Source organism: Calidris pugnax, unplaced genomic scaffold (assembly GCF_001431845.1).
Source record: "Calidris pugnax isolate Ruff unplaced genomic scaffold, ASM143184v1 scaffold1, whole genome shotgun sequence".
Lineage (NCBI taxonomy): Eukaryota > Metazoa > Chordata > Aves > Charadriiformes > Scolopacidae > Calidris > Calidris pugnax.
In genome coordinates this window covers 5999499-6026328 of record NW_015090800.1, presented here as the reverse complement: position 1 = coordinate 6026328, position 26830 = coordinate 5999499, and the positions used below count along the sequence as shown (strand labels likewise).

The following is a 26830-nucleotide window of genomic DNA, read 5'->3' as shown; positions in this document are numbered from 1 at the left end:
AAAATGAGAATGGATAAAACAGAGGCTGCCAATAAAAACGTTTCAGTGAGAGCTGTAAGAGAAAAGACTTTTGTTAATGTTTCTTGCAATGTGGATGGACGTAGAATAGGAGGAGTTAAAAATGAGTACATACTCTACATGTATGTATTTAGGCGTACAAAAAAAGTGTTCCATTGTATAGTATCAGGAATAGAACAAGGAAAGATTTTGTAAGGTGTACAACCTAAAAGGACAGTTTTATGCCTCATTTTAGTGGTGGTATTTGCTGGTTGATGAGTATGCAGATATGTCATTTTAATGTGTTTTGAAAAAGTTAATTATATAGCATGTATGTAAGAGACTAGTTTCTTCTGTGAATTTATTTTTTCAGTCCAACTGGTGACTGCATGCATGTGTATAAAAGGGGACACTTTCTACCTTTAAATCCTTTGTTTTTCTTAATTCTGAAGTTGTGGTACTGTCTTTGGCTCATCAGATTTTTTAGAAACTATGGGAATATTTCTAAATTTGATTGTTAAATCTCCTGAACAGAAGAGCTGCCATTAGAGAGAATAAACTTCATTTTAAAGTACTACTAAGTATGCAAAAGTGCTCCGAGGCTTAGGAGGCAAAGTCTATTTACAGTTAGAAGACTTGGGCTCTTAAGTGCTTACAGCACTTTTGAAAATGAGACTTAAATGCCTCTGAGTAATTTGGGCACTACAGAAAATCATATCTAATTTCCCTGATTTTGCTCTGACATCAACACCAATCATAAAATGATTTGTTATCTAGATGACAGCAGAACTGGTCCTATGTGGAGCAAATCCAAGAGAAAGAAATATGATTCAGAAGTGAATTAAATAATTTAATAGTATTTAAATATGGGAGGCGATACGCATCCTTGGTTTCAATGGAATTAAACGCATTGATTCTGTGGTAACTATTTTCAAACTAGATGTTGCTCTCAGCTAAATACTCATCCCCTGGAAATCAGTGGAGCTGTATCTGATATACATGGTACAGTAGAACCCAAAGTCCATCTGGACTGGCCTGCACGCTCTTGGAAATCATAAATTATTCCTTTGTAGCCACTGGAAGGAGACTAATGTAACAACAAACAAACACTCTCATGGTTCAAACGGTAACCCAGAATACCAAAACCTTTTTTGAAATTGGATGATTCTTGAAAATATTCAGCAAGAGAGGTTTAATGACAGGCTTCCTCAGCACTTCAACGCACCAGACATGCGCTAATCCCATCCTGTCTAGAGCCCCATGCCAGGTCTCCAGCTCTCTTAGAGTTCACTGCTGCCGGGCCCTGGTTTCACACAATTCGTGCTGTGGCTGGCAGGAGAAAGGGATGTTTTTCTTTCTCCGCAGGTTCTCAGTGGCACAACAATCTGTGGGTCAGAAAGAAACAGCTTCTTTCATGGGAGTTTTGCAGTCTGCTACAGCCGTATCACAGACATGCTTTAAAGATTCAGGGTCTCAGGGCTGGCTGGCTCTGTTGCATCTTTATACTCTCAGGTCTCCAAGAGTTTCTCTGGAAACTCTGCAACGTTCAGCTGCCCCTGCACCATTTCCCACATGCCCTTAGGCAGGGGAAAACTGAACCCTGGGGTCCAGGCTCCATTCCTGGTGGGACTCTGGGATGCACAGGGGGATGCTGAGCAATAGGCAGCGGGGGCACAGGGGTGACTGCCAGCTGCTAGCTACTCCAAGGAGCAGGAGAGTTGTCTGTTGGCCACGACACCCTCCTTGGCTCCTCACCTCCAACTACAGCACCTTCAGGCAGCCCCAGGAGTCACGGGACTGGTTTATACAGGTTCCTGCTCTCAGGGAAGGAGGTATCAGCTTTGGCTGCACCAGCCTAAAGTCCTGATCCATCACTGAGAGAGACCTTCCCCCCAGCCCAGGCTCTCTAAACGTTTAAAATGCAGCTCAGTGAATGAGTATAGCAAGCAACAAGAAACATAATCATAAATAAAATATATATTAAAAAAAAAAATCAAATAAAAAAAGCAAAACATTGCATTTTGTTCACAGTGACGATCCCAGCGGTTCCACAAGCAAGAAAGCCGGGTGTGAAACGGAGGATCCGAAGGAGGCCGGCAGACAGAGTGGCCAGGAAGGCAGGTCCGACACCCTGACGCTAAAAGCCCAGCATGAGGAGCTCCAAGAAGAGCAGGCAGCGGGGTGTTCCCCTCTGGTGCAGAAGGCGAGCCTCCACCACACGGGCTCCCCAGTGAGAGTGCAGCGCAGCAAAGGGACGGCCTCGTGTTCCCATGCAGCTGCCTCCGATTATGAGCTCTCCCTTGACCTAAAGAATAAACAGGTACAGAGACTTCCTCCTCAGGCTGTGGGAGAAGGGGACGGGGTGGGTGGGACTGCATTCGCACTGTGGTGGGATGGCTTTTCAGCAAATATTTTAGCCTTTTGTTCACCTTGAGCTTTTGACCTGCCTGGCCCTTTGGCTACATGGGGCTGATGGAGGAAGTAGCTTCCCCCACCTATGACTGTGACACCCTTTCACCCAAAACTGCTGGGCTCTGCTCCTCGTTGCCTGGGTTCTGTGGTCCAAAACGGACCCAGATACCCAGTTGTGACTGTAGGCTTAGGAACAGGTTGCGGGCAGCCAAGAGCTATGGCATCCAGAGATACTGCCTTGCTCACAATCCTACAGTGCTTATAGGGCTCCCAGCAACTGACTGTCACAACAGACCTCCGTCATGGGATGGTCTCCAAGAGCCATCTTGTCCTCTTGGATCACACTGGCCAAGTCCCCAGTGTGCTACCATGTTCGCATCTTCAAAGTATGGGCTTTCAGGAGAAGTGGGGTTTATTCAATGAGTGTCGTGCACAGTGTCTACCACGATGTTTTTGTATTGCTACCAACCCTGCCTTCAATCTAGCGATGGATGCTGAAAAGACAGGCAGGTTTAACAGGCTGAGAGAAAATGATTCAGTTCTTGAAGTTGCGAGCCTTGCCTCCTGTGCCTGAGGCTACAGCCTAGCTCCAGAGCACAAATCTACCCATCTCTAGCTACATCTGATGGGATCACAGCAGGGGATAGTGGGACCAGGGCTAATAGCAGCTGGCCTCCTTACTCAAAAGCAATGAGGTGAAACGTGCCCCCTCTTCCACTTCCCCTCCCCACAGCATCTCTGCAGATTACAGCCCAGGAGAGCTGTTGTGCCAAACAAACCCTAAAGAGTCATTTCTGACTTTTCCCAGGGATGGCAACTCATCCAGAGGCTGTTTGATATCCAGACCCTGCAGTATGTGAGATGAGGAGGACAGGCAAGCGCTAGTGACAGTACCCAGATTACGTTCAGTGGGAGCTGTACTATTGCAGATGAAGGGTCTCAGCTAATGAGGTTTATATAGAAGAAGCTGCTGCTCCTGGGACATCTCTCTGCCATTTCCCTCAAGGCATAGCTGATGTCCTTAAACATAAATATCAGATCAATGGCCCAATAAATTCCTGAGCAGAAAAGAGACCTTGGTTCTTTAGCTCTGTCTTTCTCAAAATACTGCATACTCAACTCAGACAGAATTCCTGCTTCACACCAGGAAAAGAAACAAGAGAGGCTAATTAACTGGCTTCACAAACTAATGTGACATATCCTCAGGGTGGGCCAGATCTTGGCTGCTATATATGGGCTTAGCCTCCGCAATGCCCTAGAGCTGCTCTGATCTGTCCTGGGGAGTGTCTGTCCTGTGTTATTTTGGCTTTAAGGTCATGTTGTCCTATCACTGTTCTTGCAGCAGAGGCCAGACCTGCCCTGCCTGCATGTGAGACAGAGAGACATGTTAGCTACTCGTTCATTAAATTCTGGTGCCTCGCAGTACTGACCTTGCGGGGACCTAGACTATCTCAAAGGGGAAACCACTTTTCTCACAGAAAAAGGGGCTTGATGGTATGTGTGCTCCCAGCCTGATGGATGCCGTCAGTGGATTGGCTCCAGCTCTGGAAGGGTGATTTTCAGTGAGTGGAGAGTATTAGTTCTTCCAGTCTTGCACTCTAACGTGTTTTCATAGATAATCCTATCAACTTACTTGTCAGGTACTTTTTTTGAATGGGAATAAAGATGATAGGACCCTCACAGCACTATTTCAGTAGTTCCCTAGTCATAGCACAAATTGTAATACATTAATAGAACTTGCAGTAAGAAACACAAGTGGAAGAGGACATCTTTAGCCTCACAGTGCAGTTGAAGTCACATTTAGCTTTCAGGAGAAGACTGAGTAAGGAAGGAGGGTAGCATGCAGCCTCCTCTGCAGGTCTTAGAGTTGCAGGTCATCTACCTCTCAGCATCATACTAGAGGGTTGGTGAGTGCTGTCATGGCTCTCCTTGCTCTCTATCCCATGAAACAGAGCATGCTGACAGTGTACAAAGCAGAAGTACACTAAGCTGGAAGGCTGGAAAGGAAACTCAAGTGCTAAAGTTCCCCAATGCTTAGGCTGTACTGTATATTGGGAAAATGGAGGGGATCACAGAAGAGAGGAACATGCTTTCAGTCATACATATTCTTCTGCTGTGCTAAGGGTGGCAGATGTCCCATGTATGAAGGAAAAGTCCCATAAACACATGGCCCTTAATGCAATATCCTTCCATTGTGAAAGGTTGGTGGAAGGGAGAGGCATTAAGAATGAGTGATAGGGAACGTGTATGTTCTGTGTGTCTTTTTTTTATTTTATTTTTTTAGAACACATACATTGACTGGAGTGACTCCGATTCTGTCACTGAGCCTGATTCTCTTCTTGCTAACGTGGTGCTATGTCACCATGCTCAGTGGCAACCTGGGTGGAAACTGGTGCTGAGAATAAGATCAGGCCCATTCTTTCCTGGTGTATTTAGGAATTTATGCCTATAGGCAGCAAAGCCATGGGTGTGCACCTCAAATGTTGGCCATTTTCAGGCCAACATGGTTTGCCTTAGGCTGACCTTGTTAAAGCTGCCTTCATGTGCAATCCCTCATGGCAATGGATATTTCCCAGCCATTTCTAATTCAGCCACAAGGCCTGAATTGCTCAGACTGAGTGTTCATATTGAGGTCCAGAGATGTATTAAGCTAATTATTCTTTGAAATCCCCCCGACCCCCCTCCCGCTTTTCCCTTCCTTTGGCGCCGGCTGTCAGATCATTCCCCAGAGAAGAGTAGCTTTAAGTAGGCAATTACTTGTGATTCATAGGGTTTATTAGGAGTGAGAGAAGGCCAATCATGTCTGGCCTTTCTCGCCTCTCAGATGGGAAGAGAAGGTTCCTCCAGCAAGCCAGACATACATCTCCATTACCTGTGACTGCTGTGGTGCTAATGGATGCCCTTTCCTCCTCTTGAGAGGAAGAAAACAGGCCAACAGCTGTGTGAAATCCTTAATTCCTCTGGAGTGTCAGTTAGCTTGACCTGATAGCAAATGTGAATGTCTCAGACATCAGTAAACAGTACATGGCTGGGGTGCATCAAGGAGAGAGAGTCTGAGACCGACTCCTACCAAGCAAGGGTGGGAAGGACACTTCTCCATGGGGGTGCTGCTTCTGACTTCACCAGTCTTCTCAAGCATTGTTTGCACCAGTCCCTGGTCCTTGTTATCCCAGCCCCAGGACACTGTAGGACTCCCCTGGCATTGGACAGGGACGGGTGGCAGAACTCGCCCTTGCACACCTGGTATGAACTGGAGAACAGTCTACGTTGGGAGTCCTCTCACTTTACATCTTCTTCTACTTCTTAGTGCCTTAGCCTTTTGGGAGGTCTGAGATAATGGGCTGAGAAAAGCTGGTGATGTTTTATGAAGGTACTGACAGCCTGCACTGTTCTTTTAGACTTTTAGAAGGATCTCTCCTCTTAGTAGTTATTAAAGTCTGCCTTTTTGGGAACTGTCCTTGCATGAGATAAACTGGCCTTTTACTTCAGATCAGCAATGACATCTTGTCTTGGCCTCTAATAAGATCAGAGCATATGAATTTCATGTTTTCAGAATGGCTGTTACCTCCTTGGAAACCTCAGATAATTATAAGGCTCTTGCTTCTGCCTTATTTTGCATCTTACTATTATTCTGTCCCTCAGATAGCTGTGTCTGTCCCTCCCATTTGTTCCTCTTTTCCTCCCAGCACAATTAGCTCTCCATTGTGATTAACCAGACTGTTATATTAAGTGCTCATGGTCAGTTGTCAGTAATAACTGTCTGTGTTGGGCCTGTGCAGGTTATTGGTTTAATTTGCATTTATCTGCCTGAGCCTTCCTCCTGAAGGGAAGGGCCAGGGCATAACTCAGTCTATTTCCAGTGAGTCCAACTTTGCAGAGATGTGGCAGGAGTGCTGGTTTTATGGTGGGATTTAAGATGGTCATTTTGGAAAGAAGGACAAAGAAACCCAGCAAAACCCTTCTGCTTGCTACCCAGAATCTCTTCTTGTCCTTGTATCCCTCTTTCCTGCCACATCAAATTCTGGAGATAAGCAGGGACCTTGTTTATCCAAAATGCCTACTGAGAGGTCTTGTGGTAAATGAACCTGGATCCCTGGTCATTGTGTGGGTGATTTTTAGCACCAGTTCTACAGACCCTTTCTGGGAGGGCAGCAGGGCAAGTATTAGGCCAATGTTTTTTAAATTAGGGGTAGGCAGAACCCTGAGACAGCTGCCTCTGTAACGGCAGTGACCAATTCCATTGCTAAACAAATTGCTATTATTCTCCATGCTGGTCTTTGATGCTTGCTTTGGACAGATGGAATTCAAGGACAGGACAAGGCAGACAGAAAACTGAAGCCTACCCTGTTTTTGAGCATAAGGCAAAGAGTCGCTGCTTCATTTCCAGCAAGGGAAATATGGAATCATGGAATCATAGAACGGTTAGAGTTGGAAAGGACCTTAAAGATCATCTAGTTCCAACACCCCTGCAATGAGTAGGGACGTCTTCCAGTAGACCAGGTTGCTCAAAGCCCCATCCAACCTGACCTTGAACACCTCCAGGGATGGGGCATCCACAACTTCTCTGGGCAACCTGTTCCAGTGCATTACCACTGTCCTAGTGAAGAATTTTTTCCTAATACCTAATCAAGATATACCCTGTCTCAGTTTGAAACCATTACCCCTTGTCCTATCACTACATGCCCTTGTAAAAAGTCCCTCTCCAGCTTTCTTGGAAGCCCCCTTGAGGTACTGAAATGCCACAAGGTCTCTCTGGATCCTTTTATTCTCCAGGCTGAACAACTCCAACTCTCTCAGCCTGTCTTCATAGGAGAGGTGCCCCAGCACTCTGATCATTTTAGTGGCCCTCCACTGAACCCATTCCAACTGGTCCATGTCCTTCCTGTGTTGAGGACTCCAGAGCTGGATGCAGTACTCCAGGTGGAGTCTTAGGAGAGCAGTGTAGAGGGGTAGAATCACCCGTGACCTGCTGGCCACATTTCTCTTGATGCAGCCCAGGATGCGGTTGGCTTTCTGGGCTGCCAGCATGCACTGCTGGCTCATATGAAAGGATGTGCCCTCTCCTGCTCCCTTCCAGAAATAGCAGCCTCTCATCCAGTGTGCAGCAGGATCCCTAAACCTGTTGCTGCCTGGGGTGATGGGGGCAAATGATGAATGGGCAAATCCTTCAGTACTTACTCCAGCAGCCAGGATTCCAGTGCTGGGTAGAGAATGGCTGGGGTCATGTTGTTCCTTTCTTCCTGTCATCTCCCAAGGTCATATCATCTTCACCTACTTCCAGAGGAGTTAGTATTGGAAAGACACCAGAGGTGATTTACACTTCTCACAGCTATCATTTCAGGGCTTCACTTGTAGCTAGATCACTCACTGGTGGTTTTATCTGCAACTTACATAGTGTTACAAAAAAAAGGAAAAGACAGAAGCAGATGGCATGACATGACTGCAAGCTGAGGCTCATGCCTCAGTCTCGCTTTGACTACAAAAACAGTTTGCACTTAAACTCAGATCTTTTGTGCAGTCCTTCATCCTGGGCCAGAAAGGTATGGTGAGGGGAAAGTGGTATCTGTCCAGGGATAAGGATGCAGTCAGTGAAACTCATCCTTTGGATCTGCTAATGAGCTCATACTCACCACATTAATGATGTACTGCTGTTAATTCAGGAATGATTTTATCAGCACTCCCAGTCCTGCACTTCACCTTTATTTTTGGCTTTTCCACATGTGCACACACGAATATAAACACTACAGTCTGCACCTGCACTCTGCAGTGTGAAGTGCTGGCAATGTAGAGTTTAGCTCATAGTTCAGGCAAAACCTCAGTGAAGGCAATTTGAGTTCGTCCTTTTTTCTTCAATCCCATCATCCACCATCGTCTTCACACTGTCCCACTTGTCCTCTGTCGGTCGCTCAATGGAACCAAGTTATCTGTCATTCTCCCATAGCCTGTTAGTGAAGATCCAGCTGCAGAGGAAGAGTGAGGGAAGTATAAATGCTAGACTATGGAAGAGAAACCACCATACACACTTGCTTTGTTGAAGGCTGTTGAGATGCCACTTAGCTGTATGCATATGTATTTACATGTGTATTTGTTGTTACCAGCTCAGGAAGGAGTAAATCCTCCTTCTACTTGTTCTTAATATCTTGACTCAACATTTTAAATCAGGATTTTTTACCTTTCAAAACTGAGAGTTTTTCTTCTCTTGGGTAGTTTCCAATTCACTGCTGGCTGACACCTGAAAAACTCAGGTATCAGAAAGGAAGACACTTTGGGATTCAGATTGTTTTTTAAAAGAACTGAACAAACCTAGCCTTCACTAGCTTCTGTGGAAGCTGATGTTTCTCACTAGCACCCATGATCAAGTCAGCATTTTCTACCTTTAAAAATTAACTTTTCTTTCCTTTTTCTGAATGGTTTCTCCTTTCCCTGGGAGGATTTCTTAAGGTGACTAAGGAGGGGAGGAGCATTAGTAACACTCTGAGAAAAGGGATGATGCTTGACATTACCAGAGCACTGCTGGCCAGGAAGACACATTGCTAAAACACTGTATTTGCAGTGATGAGTGTGCCCTAAAGGCCATCAGAAGTGGGTCTGCAAGGGAAGGGCACCTCCAGGCTCCAGCTTTTATGGCTGACACTCTAGGAAGAGGCACGGTCATGTTACAGCTGTGAGGAAGCTCACAGTACCGCTGCTTTAGCCAGCCATGCCCTAAGGGGGGCCTTCTGTTGAAGTCAAGGGCACTGGCAGTGCAGGAAAAAGCTAATTCAGTGTTAGAAGTTCTTCTGACAGTCATTACAGGCTAATCAGTGTAGGAACTCGTGTAACAGAAAGCCATCAGAAGTCAATTAGCAAAAAATAACCTCTTGTGTTTGTATGTCTTTCAGATCGAAATGTTAGAGCACAAATACGGAGGTCACCTGGTATCTCGCAGGGCAGCCTGCACCATCCAGACTGCTTTCCGGCAGTACCAGCTCAGCAAGAACTTTGAGAAGATCCGCAACTCACTGCTGGAGAGCCGCATGCCACGTCGCATCTCACTGAGAAAAGTCCGGGTCCAGAACTCGGAGAGCTTCTCCGCTGAGAAAGCCCTGGTGGAGGGGTACAACTTTGTGGGCATCCCATTGGTGAGGTCCCCGTCTTTGCCAGCTACCATCAGTGGAGCACTGACCGAGCTGGAGGACTCCTTCACGGAACAAGTTCAGTCACTGGCCAAGTCTATTGATGATGCCCTCAGCACCTGGAGCCTGAAGACCATGTGCTCACTGCAAGATGGGGGCTCATACCAGATAAGGGAGACCTTCAGTGCCAGCTCAATGCAGCCAAACCAAGACTTAGAAGCTGAGCTGCAGGAGAAGGAGAAGGAGGAAGGGCTCCTGCCAGATACCCTACCCAAGAGCAGCAGCACTCTTATGATGGCTTTTCGAGATGTCACAGTCCAGATTGACAACAAGAACATCTCTGTCTCATCGTCTACCTCGGTGTCCATGGCAAACTGCCTCAGCAGCAATGGTCAGGCTGGGCTCTCTCAAGCTGCCAAGGCTGAAGAAAGCCCAGGAGAAGGGGAGGCAGAAGCCAGTGAACCACCGGCTGCCCCAGAGAGCTCACCTGAGTCTGGAGCTCTCCAGAACAGCCACACTCTCACTGAGGTGAATGTCAGTACTAATGGCACAGGAGACAGCAGTGCTGAGCCTGGGCAGATGACAGTGCAGAAGCTCCAGTTGGATGCTAGCAACGAGATGGGGCAAAGCAAAGGCTCCGAGTCTGAGAATGCAGACAATTCAGAGCAGCTGAGCAGCAGCAGCACTTCCACTTCAGCCAAGTCAGCCTCTGAGGTGTCCTCAAAAGAAGCACTGCAGGCCATGATCCTCAGCCTCCCAAGGTACCACTGCGAGAATCCAGCCAGCTGCAAGTCCCCCACACTTTCCACAGACACCATGAGGAAGCGTCTCTACCGCATTGGGCTGAACCTCTTTAATATGTAAGTGACTCTTCCTCTTTCCTGTTTCCCAGCCTATTTCGTGCCTCACAGGAACAGGTGATGTCAGGCTCTTGGTCTAGATCCATCTCTGGGGAAGTTCTTTTCATATTCAAGGGCATGACCATCTGGGCATGCAATGCAGACCACAGATTGGCTGTCCAGAAGCTTTTTCCTTAAAGTCATCCAAGTGCTGTCCTGATCTTCTGCCCAACAGAGGAACAAGCCCAGTGCCCCAGTAGTAGTGCCCATGCTCTCCTGAATTCTGAACCTTCATTCTCAGTTGTTGTCCATTTGGCATCCACCAGTTGAACCTGGGATCTGGGTTCCTGCTCCACTCTGTTGCAAAGGAACAAGCGTAGCTGGGGATGTAAACCCAGCCCTGGTTACTTAACATGGGGCATTCCCAAGTAAAGAGAAGGTAGAGCTGAGCTTGGCTAGGCCAGTATGAGTGCTCTGGCTGTCATTTTCCTTCTGGTGTTCAGATAGATTTTCACCTGACAGACCAGTCTCTCATACATCTGAGTCTGATATCCTATGAAAAGGCTGTAGGTGTGAAAGCAAAAGCAGAGCAGCCCAGAGATTACCGTCAGAAGAGGTTAACTGAAGGGGTCACACATAATCTATTCTGGATTGGCAGAAAGCAGCTGAGCTGCTATAAGGAGCTTTAGATTTGCTCGTTGCCTTTCAGTGAGACTTTTCTCATCAAAGTAAGCCATGAGAAATACTGGGTTTTGCTCTGTCATCACGCTCTCATCTTATGCTGTCTTGGTTTCCATTTGAGTCCCCTGACAAAGATGCTGGGAATGCAATGCACCCATACTAGAAGAATGTTTTGCCACGCATTGATGAGAGTGAGGTCTAAAGATTGTCCTAGGCAGAAGTTTTGCACAGACAAAGGGGAAGTGCACAGGACTTATATATTTGCAGCATGTAGGCTGTGGCCTCTATGAGGCAGGAACATGGAATAGAGATTTTTAGGGCTGGGCTCAGAGCACATCTAGAACCGAAATGATGTTAGAGCAGACAGATTTGGGACTCTTACGGAACTGAGGAGGACATTTTACTGCCTCCAAGATCAGGCTGTGAACAGGTGGGTGCATGTGTATATATCAAAGTCAGGCTCCGGGCACACACAGATTTGCCTGATGAACACAAGCAGGCTGGAATGAGAGAAGGGAGGCACCACAGGCAGGTGGGGTTGATTATGATAGAGATAGTTCCAGGTCCACATATATGTTCTGATGTTAGTGTTGGGATAGATGTACTTCTGGAGGGGGATGTAGGGCTCGTGTCTCTGCTACTAAGTGTTTCAGTATTCTCAGCCGTGCTTGGCAGGAGTCCCTCTACTCAATGTGTTTTCCTTTGGTTCCTGCACAGTTGACATGAGCACGGATGTGAAGATAAAGCAGGAGTGAAAATGCTTTTTCTCGCCCTCTCCTCCACCCCCCAGTCTGCCTAGCACACATTCATATGACATATTAGCAGCACCAAGTCTGTTTTGGGGAAGCAGCTCTGCCATCCTCCATTCAGTGACCTGGGTTAACTGCATCTGGCAGGTCCCTGTGGAATAGAAGACTTAATGTGGAGCTCCAAAACACAACTTCCTAGCCAGACCTCCCCTACTGCCTTGTGTTCCAGTGAGTGTTAGAATGGAAGGACAGGCAGGGGAGATGAGGAGGGGGTGTCACCCTCTGTGTCAATGACCAGCTGGAGTACGTGGAGCTCTGCCTGGCGAGGGATGAGGAGCAGACCAAGAGCTTCTGGGTTAGGATTAAAGGGAGGGGAGAAGCAGGTGATGTTACAGTGAGGGTCTGCTACAGGCCACCCAACCAGGAAGATTGAGCAGATAAGGCCCTCTATAGACAGACAGGAGGAGCAGCCTCACGTTCACAAGCCCTGGGACCCATGGGACCTTCAACCACCCCGATATCTGTTGGAGGGACAACACAGCAGGGCATAAGCAATCCAGGAGATTCCTGGAATGCGTTGATGATAACTTCCTTCTGCAGGTGATAGAGGAGCCAATGAGGTGAGGTGTCATGCTGAACCTTGTTCTCACCAACAAGGAGGGGCTGGTGGGGAATGTGAATGTCAAGGGCAGCCTTGGCTGCAGTGACATGAAATGGTGGAGTTCAAGATCCATAGGCAGTGATGGGGATGCACAGCAAGCTCACTACCCTGGACTTCAAGAGAACAGACTTTGGCCTCTTGAGGGATCTGCTTGGTAGGGTCCTGTGGGATAAAGCTCTGGAGGGACGGGGGGCCAAAGAAACCTGGTTAATATTCAAGGATCACCTCCTCCAAGCTCAGGAGTGATGCATCTCAACAAAGAGGAAGTCGGGCAAAAATGCCAAGAGGCCTGCAGGGATGAACAAGGAGCTCCTGGGCAAACTCAAACACAGAAAGAAAACCTACAGAGGGTGGAAGCAAGGACAGGTAGCCTGAGAGGAATACAGAGAAATTGTCTGAGTAGCCAGGGATCGGGTTAGGAAAGTTAAAGCCCAGAGTGAAATAATCTGGCTAGGGATATCAAGGGTAATAAGAAAAGCTTCTACAGGTACATCAGTGATAAAAGGAAAACTTGGGAAAATGTGGGCCCTCTCCAGAAGGAAATGGGAGATCTGGTTACCCAGGATATGGAGAAGGCTGAGGTACTCAATGACTTTTTTGCCTTGGTTTTCACTGGCAAGTACTCTAGCCACACTGCCCAAGTCACAGAATGTAAAGATAGGGACTGAGAGAATGAAGAACCACTCACTGTAGAAGAAGATCAGGTTCAAAACCATCTAAGGAACCTGAAGGTACACACAAGTCCATGGGACCTGATGAGAAACACCCATGGGTCCTGAGAGAACTGGCGGATGAAGTTGCTAAGCTATTATCCATCATATGTGAGAAGGTGTGGCAGTCCGGTGAAGTTCTAACTGACTGGAAGAGGGGAAACGAAACATAACCCCCATTTTTTAAAATAGAAAAAAGTAAGACCTGGGAAACTACAGGCCTGTCAGTCTCACTTGTGTGCCTGGGAAGATCATGGAGCAGATACTCTTGGAAACCATGCTAAGGCACATGGGAAAAAAGGAGGTGACTTGTAACAGCCAACACAGCTTCACTAAGGGTAAATCATGTCTGACAAATTTGGTGGCCTTCTACCACATTACAGCATTTGTAGATAAGGGAAGAGCAACAGATGTCATCTACCTGGACTTGTGCAAAGCATTTCGCACTGTTCGACATCCTTGTCTCTAAATTGGAGAGACAAGGATTTGGCAGATTAATCACTCAGTGGATAAGGAATTGACTGGATGGTCACACTTAAAAGAGTTGCAGTGAATGGCTCAATATCCAAGCAGGGATCAGTGACAAGTGGCATTCCTCAGGGATTGGTATCGGGACTGGTGCTGTTAAACATCTTTGTTGGAGACATGGACAGTGGGATAGAGTGCACCCTCAGCAAGTTTCCTGATGAAATCAAGCTGTGTGGTGCAATCGACACACTGGAGGAAAGGGATGCCATCCAGAGAGACCTTGACAGCTTGAGAAGTGGGCCCTTGTGAACCTCATGAAGTTCAATAAAGCTAAGTGCAAGGTCCTGCATGTGGGTCGAGTCAATCCCAAGCACAAATACAGGTTGGACAGAGAATGGATTGAGAGCAGCGCTGAGAAGGATTTGGGAGACTTGGTTATGAGAAGCTCAACATGAACAGGCAATGTGCACTTGCAGCCCGGAAAGCCAACTGTATCCTGGGCTGCATCAAAAGGAGCATTACCAGCAGGTTGAGGGAAGTGATTCTGCCCCTTTACACCACTCTCATGAGACCCCAGATGGAGTCCTGCATCCAGCTCTGGGGCCCCTAACGTAAGAAGGACATGGACTTATTGGAGCAGGTCCAGAGGGCCATGATGATGATCAGAGGGCTGGAGCACCTCTCCTATGGAGACAGGCTGAGAGAGTTGGGGTTGTTCAGCCTGGCGAATAAAAGGATCCAGAGAGACCTTGTGGCCGTTCAGTACCTAAAGGGGGCCTACAAGAAAGCTGGAGAGGGACTTTTTACAAGGGCATGTAGTGATAGGACAAGGGGAAATGGGTTCAAACTGAGGGAGGGTATATCTTTATTAGGTATTAGGAAAAAAATCTCCATTCGGACAGTGGTAATGCGCTGGAACAGGTTGCCCAGAGAAGTTGTGGATGCCTCATCCCTGGAGGTGTTTAAGATCAGTTTGAATGGGGCTTTGAGCAACATGGTCTCATGGGAGGTGTCCCTGCCCATGGCAGGGGGGTTGGAACTAGATGATCTTTAAGGTCCCTTCCAACCCAAACCATTCTATGGTTCCATCACCTGTTAGCTTTGGGGAGGGAAGCCCTTGTTTTATTCTCTGAGCAGGATGTAAAGGACACATGGCTCCCCTTGTGACTCTATAGCACACCTCCATGGCTGGGAAGGCCATTCAGCTTTCTGATCTTATTGGGTTGTTAGTTTCCCTGTCAAATTCCAGCAAGAAACCGGCTTACTATTGTAGGATTTGTGATGTGGGCACCATCCTGCACGACGTGAAGCTGAGGGCATGCATGCGTGTGGGCACATCCTTTTTGCTGACTGCTCCCCTGGACCAAAAGCCGAAAGTCTCCAGTTTCTAGCAGCATCTGCCATAGTCTGTCTGGCCTTGCATTGCCTTTTCAGCAAGCAGTGCTCTGGCTCAGAGCAGGCCCCCGGGGAGCACATCGATGCCGCGCTGCTGTGGCATTTTCCCCATCCCCACTCCACGGTGAGGGGGTGGAATCCCTGGAACCGAGAGTGCTTCATTATGCAGTGCTGCTGTAATAACTCAGTGTGTGTGGGCAGCTGGCTGCGTGGGCAGAGGGAAAGCCAGCAGGACGTGAGGAATCCCGCAGCATTTGCTGGCCGTGCTTAACACCCCTGCAACACTAAAGAAAATATCAGGTACCGGGCTCAGGAGAGATGGAATTGGAGTTGTCTGGGTAAAAGCCGCATGCTGCAGTACATGGGATACATCTGCAGGTGTTCAGTGGCAGAGATGCTATATTGCTATCAGGATTTTGTGTGGAGCAAATTCAATCCAAGGGAAAACTGATGAAAGGCTCCTGTTAGCGAAATAATAGTGTATGCATGTATATTTGAGTTATAGTCTAGGCGGCACAGGAGGGCTGTCACAGCTGGATTGTGTTATCCTACATCCTCTTGCGTCGCCATCCCTACTGAAATCTGCACATCCACACAAGTGTGTGAGCTGCGTTTTTCTGGCCGCATTCAGCTCTCAGATCCTCTGGAGTGAATCCAAATTCAGTCCAGTGGCTTTGGAGTCACACCACTGTAGCTGAGATCATCCTTGTGCTGTGAACACCATCCAGTCCTTTGCCAAATACCAAAGGGTGCAGGTGGAGGTGCATTTTATGAATCTCTGTTGCTTAACTTGACTTCTGCCCTAACCATATGACCTTTGCGCTCAGCAGAGAACTTTGCCTGTGTTCTTCAAAGGTGAACCAGGAGATCTGTGTGATAATACAGAAGATGCAGTGTTGTTTTCCCCGAAGAAGGCCTGGGTTTTCCAGTGTCAGATCTTGCAGCTCTCCTGTTCACAAATGTAATGGGCTGACTTGTTCTCCCAGCTGCTCTCCCCGGGGATGTCACACTGCCCAGGATATTATCTTGGTTCCATTGCAGAGTAAGCAGAACTATTTCAAGCCCATCTACTTTTCGTATACCCACGAAGCGCCTGTAAGGAGCAGACCGTTCTCCTGAATGCTGATCCCCCTAAAGCTAGACATATGTTGCTCACCCACATCCTTCACCACCTGACAGTGTCACAGTCTGTGCCTGTGCGTATCATGCATTCACGTGCTCTGAGATCTCATGCTATCCTTTCCTCACCCCACCAAACTGCCTGAGCAAACTCATTCCTTGAAGAATGAGTCCCTGAATTTGGGTTAATGGTGGGAGTACAGCATCCTTTCATGAAGAAGCTACCCTCTTACCTCTCCCCACTCACCAGCTCAGAGAACCAAAGGAGTGTGGAAGTCTTCCTGGCATGGCACTAGTTCCCCTCAGCAAGAGTGCATCATGACAGACACCCTTCAGTGGGGCAGGCTGAACTACAGGAAGAAAACCTCCTGTACAATACACACTTACACACTCATTCCTGCCTGTACTGTGGGACAGCCACTCCCAGGATACATGGAAGCACATGTGCTCCTAGGAGATGTGAGGAGAAAGCCAAAATGTGCAGGCAGTGATGAACACGTATGGTGCAGGAGAAATCTGCGTGTGCAGGACATAGACACACACAGACATTGCTTGTTGAGACACACACTAACCCCCCCCACCAAGAGCTGTGAATACGGGCACAGGCACTGGCACACTAACAAGCAGAAAATGACTCCAACAAGCAGAAAATGACTCCCACATCCAGACAGTCAGGCCCACTCGGCGTCACAGCCACCGAGGGAGAAAAACCCTCTGTCTGGGAGCTGCAGGAAGCTCTCTCTTGTCTCTGACAAGGCATTCTCCAGGTGCATGCTCTCATCCACCCACACACAGAGATTTCTGCCTGAGGGGGCAAATCAATAGGGAAGGGAAGAACAACACAGCTAAGGGTGGGGGAAGTGGAGGAAGAGCTAAGCAAATCTGAGCATGGAATTTCTCTTCAGGGAGCCAGCATCAGGCTCAGGTGAGGAAGGTAGAAAGTGTCACTCAACACTGACCACTAAACAATGTATGAAAAAGAGAATGATTTTTTTTTTCTCCCCCAGAAAAGGTTCCCACCTTTGGTTATCCCACTTTGTGTCTTGAGCCTTGTTTGCCTGTAGTCCATCTCAGCGATGTCTCCTAAGTCTCTCTACATTTTTGCCTTTGTGTGTCCTACAGAAGGTGCAACCCCAGCTCCCCTAAAGCAAAAGGTCACATGCCCAGCTCTCAGCCCTGGTCCTTGGGAACAGCACTCTGTGGGTTGCATTTGGAGCAGCTGAACATGCTGATATTTCCTCTGCTGTCTGTGTGGGGGACACAGCCTGATCGTGTCCTCACAGGGACGCTAAACAAAGCGAGCTGGGGCTGGGGAGTACGACAACCTTTGACTCTGGAGCAGAGGGATGGTGGAAGAGGGTCACTGATGAGGCTGGTGGTGTGCAGCGGGATCCTTTGTAGCAGTGGGGTGGCACTTGTGATCACCAGGTGACAGCAGGTACTACAAGTGATACAGCAGGTGCCATGGCATCTGTTTGTCCTCAGCAACTGGGGAAACTGGGGGGGACTCCCCCAAGTCACTTTTCCCTGCCTCCCCACCAGTCTCATCCCTGCCACTCGCAGGAGCCCACGCACATAATGAGGGCTGCATTACTGCAAGCCATGAGGTCAGCCAGAGGCTATAATGCCTCAAAGAGGTCATGCAAACTCACCATGTCTCTGTCCTTCCCTTTCAGAAACCCAGACAAAGGGATCCAGTTCCTGATCTCCCGAGGCTTCATCCCGGACACCCCCATTGGCGTGGCACACTTCCTGCTCCAGCGGAAGGGCCTCAGCCGCCAGATGATTGGGGAGTTCCTGGGCAACAGCAAGAAGCAGTTCAACAGGGACGTCCTGGAGTAAGTGTGGAAACCTCTTCCTCTCCTTCCTGCACTGTAAAGGAGTTGCCAGCCAACTCTGCCCCTTGCTAAACCAGCAAGCAACCCATCCTCCATGCCCTTCCATCCCCACTCTGCAGGAACTTCACCATTCCCACTCTCTATCTGACACCTCTCAATGCATTTCCCAGCAATGTTTTTCCCCTTTAATATCAGCAGCCCTTTCATTTCAGTCTCTCCTCAGAGGGCCCGTGAGCATCCAGGAGGAGCTCAGCATTGTTGTGGGGTAGGACTAGTGATGCTGGGAAGTCTTGTGGCTGGGAAACTCTGTGACTGGAGTCTCACCACATCTAGATAAAGCACCTTTGAGGCTTTCTGGGAAGTACTTAAGAGAGGCAGAGGAGGAAAAATATCTGTTCCTTGCTGTGAGACCAGCAGGGGAGCAGCAAATGCTGGCTCCACACCTGGTTTTGTTTCTGTTGAGTTTTGAGATGGGTGACCTTTTCGGTTTGTCCAACTGCACTACGGGGACAGTAAGAAGGGAGCTGGTCCTGTTTGTGGTAATAAAGAAGCCTGCCTGAGGAAGCATGCTACTAATGGTTTATCGTTACCACTGCAGTCACAGAGCACTGAGGAACATCACCACTCCAAAAACTCCAAGGGGCTGAGCTGTCCCTTCTCTGAACAAGATCTCAGGTTTCTGCCCTGCTTCTGTTCAGTGGCTGCCTTTGCTGGATTGTTCCCTTTAATTCTCTCACTGTGACCTTCTCCTGCTTGCCCAAGTCATGCATGTCTCCACCTACACCTCTCTCCTCTTTCAATTTGGGCTGCAAAATCCTGTGAATACCTGAGACCTATACTGCCTCAGCACCTGCCTGCTGCTTTGCCTTCCATATAGTAATCATTACTAACTTGTTAGCTCCCGGCGTCACAGGATCGGGGTCTGAGGTGTTGGGAAGAAAAGATGACAGGCTTTCTTGCAAAAATAGGCTTGAGAAACGGAGATGAGCCTTTGTCTCCTGCTTGGCTTGGTCCTGATTTACTTCAGGTGAGGGAAAAGGAGAAAGCACAGCTCTCTGTATAATAAAAAAGGGACATCAGGAACAGAGGGCATCACCTCTCCCACCCTGAGAACTGCTACAGTGAAAGCAGGACAAGTTTGCACCAGAGTGTGAATGTGAGGTCTGTGACATGCAGTCAGGGGACAAGAAGCTTGTTCAGAGACCTTTTTCAAGGGATGACCAGCACTCAGCTGGGTCTTTCTTTTATTAGGAAGAAGCATGGTTCTTAGTTAGAGCAGCCTTTCCACTAAGCAGAAAGCCCTTTGCACTGAATCCTTTATTGTATTCTCCCATTCTCCAAAATGTTCTCTACCTAGCTTTAATTTTGCAGTGGTTTCTCTTGAACCAAATCAAATAGAACCCCTAAATCAAATACATACACCACTTCTACTCCAGGGAAAGACTGGAGGATGCTAGTTCAAGAGCCAAATCTGGGCCGAAATTTCACAATTCGTTCTTGCTGCAGTTGCTGCTTATTGCTGCAGGTACCTGACCTTTGGTCCAGCTCTTTTTTTAATATACTGTATGGGTATTGATTTGGCCAGCAACAAGACACATGTTCTCTGCAGTCTCTTCATGCTGAGAGCTACAATTAAAAGTAATTGCCTCTTTTTCTCCAGCAAGCGATGTGTGGGCTGCTTCCCCTGACGGATACTCTGCTGAAGTCCAAACCTAGCCTCTGCACAGACAGGGAAATACTGCAATAGCAATAGGCTGGCACTTCCTTGTAGTCCTAAATTTGGCATCATCCCTGCAAATGACCATGTTCTTCTGCCTCATGTGACTACAAACTCTGTGTCAGCAGCTCCTGGGAACAGTCCCCGTTGTAGTTGCCTGTCTTGTCTCTGCATGTCACAGGAGGGCCATTAAAGCAGGTGGCCCTACTCCGTCATGCTCATTACTCTCAGTTTCCACTGCACCTCTCAATGTAGCGCTCCAAATGTTTGATGAAAGAGTGACCCTGCCATCCTATTTACAGATGTAGAAAGCAAGGTTCAGAGCTGGGAGATAGCAATTGATGGTGTTTTTTGCAAGCAAATTTTCATCAACTGCTTGTGAGAGCTGGCTGGGCAATGACTGCACACCCAGCAGTGTGACATCCATGAAAACTAGGCATTGACAGGAGTAATTCTGACCCAGGATTATCATCCTGGATATTTTTTCTGTCCATGCTGCAGGAAGAAGAGGACTGGCAGTGTAGTACAGTGTTCTGGCATCTCCAGTGCAAGGGCTAGTCATAACTTCTGAGCTGTTTGTGGGGGAGCAAGACATAGCTCAAAGATCTAGAATTCTCATAGTTCCTTTTTTTAATATACTGTATGGGTATTGATTTGGCCAGCAACAAGACACATGTTCTCTGCAGTCTCTTCATGCTGAGAGCTACAATTAAAAGTAATTGCCTCTTTTTCTCCAGCAAGCGATGTGTGGGCTGCTTCCCCTGACGGATACTCTGCTGAAGTCCAAACCTAGCCTCTGCACAGACAGGGAAATACTGCAATAGCAATAGGCTGGCACTTCCTTGTAGTCCTAAATTTGGCATCATCCCTGCAAATGACCATGTTCTTCTGCCTCATGTGACTACAAACTCTGTGTCAGCAGCTCCTGGGAACAGTCCCCGTTGTAGTTGCCTGTCTTGTCTCTGCATGTCACAGGAGGGCCATTAAAGCAGGTGGCCCTACTCCGTCATGCTCATTACTCTCAGTTTCCACTGCACCTCTCAATGTAGCGCTCCAAATGTTTGATGAAAGAGTGACCCTGCCATCCTATTTACAGATGTAGAAAGCAAGGTTCAGAGCTGGGAGATAGCAATTGATGGTGTTTTTTGCAAGCAAATTTTCATCAACTGCTTGTGAGAGCTGGCTGGGCAATGACTGCACACCCAGCAGTGTGACATCCATGAAAACTAGGCATTGACAGGAGTAATTCTGACCCAGGATTATCATCCTGGATATTTTTTCTGTCCATGCTGCAGGAAGAAGAGGACTGGCAGTGTAGTACAGTGTTCTGGCATCTCCAGTGCAAGGGCTAGTCATAACTTCTGAGCTGTTTGTGGGGGAGCAAGACATAGCTCAAAGATCTAGAATTCTCATAGTTCAGGGAATGGTTTCAAGCTCCAACAGGGTAGGTTTAGATTGAACATTAGGAAAGAATTTTTCACCGAAAGATTGGAACAGGCTGCCCAGGGAGGGGGTGGAGTCACCATCCCTGGCTGTGTTTAAGGGCCGTTTAGATGCAGTGCTAAGGGACATGGTGTAGGGGAGGACTTTGTAGAGTAGGGTAGATGGTTGGACTCGATGATCCCAAGGGTCTCTTCCAACCTAGACGATTCTATGATTCTATGATTCTAGTTCTAGACATAGTCTGGTTCTCATTCCCCATCCAACTCCAATCAAATTAGCTCAGGAACACTGGCACAGATTGGGAGAATGGAGTCTGCAAGGGCTGTCTCGCAGTCCCTGTATATACCCGCACTTAACAAGCCAATGTTAGGGTATGGGTTATGCCCTGAAGAGCATGTAGCAGACAGGATAACTCTTATGGTAGCTTCTGCACAATTTGCCCAATTGGACAGATATTCTTGGGGTCCAAGTGGCCAGAAGAACAGGCACTGCTGGTCCTGGCAAGCTTAAATGCCCTGGCAGGGTGGCCATGAGCAGGCAGTAGTTGTTGTACAGGCACTGACCACCTGAAATGAGGAAATCTGTTTGCAGGGGGAGCTGTCTCTCATCTTTCACGTTCCAGACCTGGCCCTGGAGCCTTCCTAGCCCATCTTCTCCCTCCCCAAAGCAATTTCAATTATTGATGCCACTTGCCGTGTTAGTTCAGCTTTCGCTCAATATGAAAACTTGTGTTAGAATTGTGTATTGTAAGCATTGTTTCTATTGCAGCCAGGTTGAATTAACCCAACTGCATGAATAAATAATAGGACAGCTTTTAAAACATCTGCAAAAGTGTCAGGCTCCCTTGTGTGTTTGGAGGAGGGGCAGAGCTGCCCAGGTTATAAACTCCAGACTCAGCTGTAAGTCCAGCTGTAAGTCTATACTCTGCAAACTTCTCTTGGCTTACACAGGTATTGAAGCTGTGCTGGCTGACAAACCAGCCAGCCACTGCCTGTTGCTGGCGTCAGGCAACAGAGCTCAGGAGAGCACAGTGGCATTTGGCCCTGTGAGGATGATCCCTCTTTACTGCCCACCTAGTAAATGCAGAACTCCAGAGAAGTGCCACGCTGGTTGCAAAGCCTCTTATGTACCTGGGCAAGGGGGTGAGTGAGGGTAAGCATAGTATGAGGCTTGAGCATTTTGGTATGCTACTTTGCCTTCCCACACCTGCGTGCCCAGTGCCTAACAGCCATGAAATTATATTCTCACTTCCATCCTTCTAGTTTATCTTTCAACCTTTAACTGATTTTCTTGGAACCCAGAAAAGGTGTCTGGATAACTCACAAGTAATTATACACGCTAGCCAGAGGAACAAGGGTGAGAGCAGGGGGATTTTCAACAGTATCTGATTATACTTGGCACACACATCTTTTGATAACACTAAACTGTTCAAGCATATCTGTTTAGGGAGATGTAGTACGTTATTTTCTCTTGCAAAAAAGTCTTCAGTCTTTAAAAGCAGGATTTATCTCCCCTGTTGTTAGCCACTACCAAGTTTTGTGTCTTCTATCAATTTATTAATTTCTTTAGTAAATGGAGACACACAGGTCCCTCAAGAGTGTTATTTCTCTCAATGTACTAGTTTAGGCTGGACATACAGCTTTTAAGCATTTTATATTACAGGGGATGTGCCATAAAATCATCATACAAATAAATCCCATCTGTAACCAATTTTGCGCATCCCATGTTAGCAACCACTCCCTGTGATCCAGCATCCCACAGTAAGATCCAGCCTCTTCTCCTGGGAATCTGCTTCCACAACCTGCTCTGCAGCTGGCTGGGAGGAGTCACTGGGGACATACCCCAGGGTTTCAATGTCTCCCGGTCCAGGGAATACAGCTGTAGAGAGGTAGCCAGGGCTATTAAGGCATTGATCTGGTACTGAGCAGTTTTTATCGAGTCTACTTGGCAAGTACTGCAGAAAAGTCATTTTGTTACTTTGTCAGGCCCAAGGCATTAACACATATTTTTAAAATGAGACATACCATCATTCTTGCATCCTTTCTTCATTCCTTTCTTTTGTATTACATGCTCAGATGTATTGTGTACTTCTTTTTGTGCACTCTTCATTCTGCCTTTATTTGTTGCTTTTGTTCTCCTTCATTCATACTTCCCTACACTTTAGTGCATTCTTCCCCTCCACCTGTTTCTGACTCAGGAATTGCTTCCATTTATAGTTCATTCATGAACAAGATGATGTGAGTGAGGCCATGAATGGAGTCGGCTGTGCTGCTGGTACTGGATAGTTTGTGTTGAGGTCATGGGACTTGGAAGTGCAGAAGTGGCTGTCCTGGTGCATTTGCTGTCAGAGGAGAAAGAGGCAGGGATTCAAGCAGAGGAGACGTTGTGCTGAGTCGAGGGCTGGTTTGTGTTAGACTGTAAGTTGCTGTTAGATACGCTCTCCCTGTGGGTGAGCAGCTCTCCTGCCTGACAAGCGTGCATAGTCTTCTCTTTCTCTCATGGGAAGTCAGGGAGAGAAAAGCTGCTCTTAGGAGTGCGAGTGCAGAGCTGGGAGCCCAGCAAAGACACTGTCTCTCAAAGAAGTGTTAGATTCCTCTTGGACTGGCAGAGTGAACTTGACAGGTTAGCCCAAACTAACCTCCGTTCCTGTTCTCACTGAGGGCATTACAGAGGATCAATAAGGGACCTGCATTACAGGAGGGTTTGAGCAGCACAGCGCTGCAGCTTGTGCTGTGGAGCAGTAGATAATGAAGGGATGGAAACAGGACAGAGGGAAGAACGTGTTAGGCAGTTCTGATCTCCTGCTGCAAGCAGAGCTGTGGCACAGATCAAACTTGTGAACAAGAGCAGCTTTCCCATACCAGGCTTGCAAAGGCTGAAGGTGCAGCTTCAACCTGCCTGGATGCCCAGGGAAATACCATTTTTCCTTGTTTCTTGGAGGACAAGGGTTCCCAATGTCCCCTGGAGGGGAAAGTGAAGGCTGGGCAGAACCCTCCCCTCCATGACCAATGTGCTTGAAGTGGGAACAGCTCTTTACCTTAGGAGGCAGCTCATAGTACACTGGGAAATTTCTCGTTTAGCAAGGAGTGGATGCTCAAGTGAGTAGCCGTGTGAGCTTCTGACAATCCTGAGAGGACAAGTATGCGTGACTCAGCCCTCGAAAAAACCAGGTAATACCTGTAGTACAGCGTCTTTGAAAGAAGGAAGACTGGTGTGGGCCATGGTAATCTCCATGGTCTCCATTGTAGAGACTACCCTTGCACAAGGAGGACATGGAAAGCAGGGTTGAGACACACACCCATGCCCACCAGAAATCAGTGGGTCCTGCTTACTGTTCTTCCGTGAGCCTCAATTAACACATGCAGGGAGCTGAGCTCTTCCTCTACTGTCCACCCTAAGTCTGGTTCATCTTCAGAATGCTCGTAGGGTTAGGGAAGATGAGAAGAGGGATGTTTTTTATTAGTATCTTTGTGCCTCGTGGTTTTAAACTTTCCACCTGGCTGCCTCCCCCCTTGCTCCCTCCCTGAGCGTGGGCTGCAGGTTCATTACAGACACTTTTAGTTGCAGCCCAGCTCTTGCTGCATTGTCACCTGAGCGGAAAAGCTGGAAAATAGGTCATTACGCTTGGGTGAGCAGATTCCAGCCCCACACGATACAGCTGCTTCCTGCCTTCACTGAACCCTTTCGCCACAAGGCTTTTTTACCATACTTAGCCCTGTGCTAAATCCTTGCAGCTCTGATGCCACTATGTCCGCTCCCTTTTTGGGGGGGGATGTATGCCCTGCAGCCTAGGAGGTGGCATGGCCACCACAGAGGTAATAGCTGAGCAAAATGATCCAACTAGGAGCCCACCCTTTGGTCCCATCACCTGGCACCTGGCATGCAATTCTCCGTGCAATTCATTGTGAGGTGCCCGTCCACTGAGGGTCTCAGGACAGAGCAAACTCCCCATGTATACATGTGACACAAGAGTCTCCAAACTCCACCACTTTATGAAGCAGGGTGTCAGCACTTTCCCTGCTCACTTTAGCAGCATGATCCAAACATCTGAAGTCCTATTCCTGTGGGTATACTGGGCTAAATGCATCTCTGGATGCACCCTGAACTTACTTCATATGGCTTGTTGCAAGTCTGTGGGGAAGAAGGAGTTGAAAGAGGAGATTTTATAAGGTGATTACTTTGCCCCTGCTTCGTTACCTTTCGTGCCTCCTGGTGGTCCTGGAATTGGCATCTCACAGGCATTCTGTTGTTTGTGGAAAAATGAACTCAGCACTGGTGTTGGCACATGAACATAAGCTGCTGGTTTATTCCTTCAATGCAGAGAGCCATCCGCTCTCAGCTCAAGCTTTATCTCTGGCAAATCCAGTTCTGGGGAGAGACACCTCCCTCATGCATGTGGTTACACTGCCTTTTGTATTGCTGCTCTAGGCTGACAAGATCAATGTACTTTTTGCAGTAGACTTGCCAAGATATCCTGTGTCAGCTTCCAGGGTCTCTGCCTTGGAAAGAAAAGACCTCGTGCTCTGGTTTCACAAAAACTAGTTTCATTGCATTTTGGAGGAACTCTGACATAGGCACCACAGTGCTTTTGGAAAGTTAACAGGAGTCTGCATAGGAATCTGAGGTCAGGCAAGGCAGCAAAACTTGTAGCCACCTAGAAGAGGAGTGAGAACATGGCAGCCCCATGGCACAATGCTCTTTGACTCTTTGAATGGACTTTGCTGTGTCAAATTTTCTTACGAAAAACACCAGACAACTGGAATCCACAATTCTTTCTACTGTCCATCTAGCAGCAGGAACATACCTCATGGCTCCTCTAGGAGCTATTCCTCAGACCTTTGGCACACACTTTGCCAGATAAATCAAATGCATGCTCAGGCTGACTTTGCTTGAGTCAAACTTTCTTCCTAATCTGTCCTTTCTGCCTGGTCAGCTTTTCTCAGGAAGCAGGGTGGGGGGGCACCCTTCTTTGTGCTGAGAGCCAAATGGAAGGGACTCCCAGGAGTTTATCTTAGAATTTACAAAGCAAACCTGCATCTGTCACTTTGTGAAAGAAACTCTCAAAGGAGAAGCTGAGCATAACTCATGTAGCAATGCCTGTTTGAGTTTGAAAAGAGCTATAAACAGCCGCCTTGTCCTACTTGTCTTAATAAAGGCTTGATGCTTTCTGTATCAAGGGCATTGACTTTAGTATTTGAGATTTGTACAGAAAAGGGAGGATGTGTTAGAGCAGCCTGTGTGGCGAGGGAAGGATTGGTCAATGAGGGAGAGAGCGAAAGATACATGATTTAGTGCTTGTGGATTGGGGTTACTAAGGTGACCTCAGAGGGTCTCAGTGGTGTATGAAAGGACTCTGCTTTCACATGTCTGGAAACAGACAATAACAGCAAAATTATTGGGGTCAATGCTGAGAAACATCACTCATTGGAAAGGACTGAAAAATAATAACAAAAGTCCAACTGCAGAGGTGGTTGCAGCTGTGAACACAATAATGACTAACCAGATAAAAACTTTTCTTACTATCAAAGATAAATTCTGAGAAGCAGAGTGCCTTGATGTCAACCCGAGGGGCATCTGAGTATGAGAAAAAAAAAAATAACAAAGGGAAGAGGTAGTGGAGGAAGCTTTTGCTGTTGCCAGGAACCATTTGTGAGTGCTTTTGCTGTCCACCTGTTGGAGAGGAAAA

The 26830-nt window shown here is 47.6% G+C and overlaps 1 protein-coding gene across 6 annotated transcripts in view; it reads left to right on the top strand.

Moving 5' to 3' along the window:
* IQSEC3 (IQ motif and Sec7 domain 3) overlaps window positions 1-26830 on the top strand; it is a 59277-nt gene that overhangs the window by 17934 nt on the left and 14513 nt on the right. For 5 of the 6 annotated variants that reach the window (XM_014937207.1, XM_014937201.1, XM_014937205.1 and 2 more), the window contains 3 exons: window positions 2029-2317; window positions 9291-10384; window positions 17823-17984. In XM_014937207.1, coding sequence (XP_014792693.1) covers window positions 9297-10384; window positions 17823-17984 — 1250 coding nt within the window. In that variant the 5' untranslated portion in view covers window positions 2029-2317; window positions 9291-9296. The remainder of the gene's footprint in view (window positions 1-2028; window positions 2318-9290; window positions 10385-17822; window positions 17985-26830) is intronic. The other variant, XM_014937206.1, reaches the window with a different exon arrangement.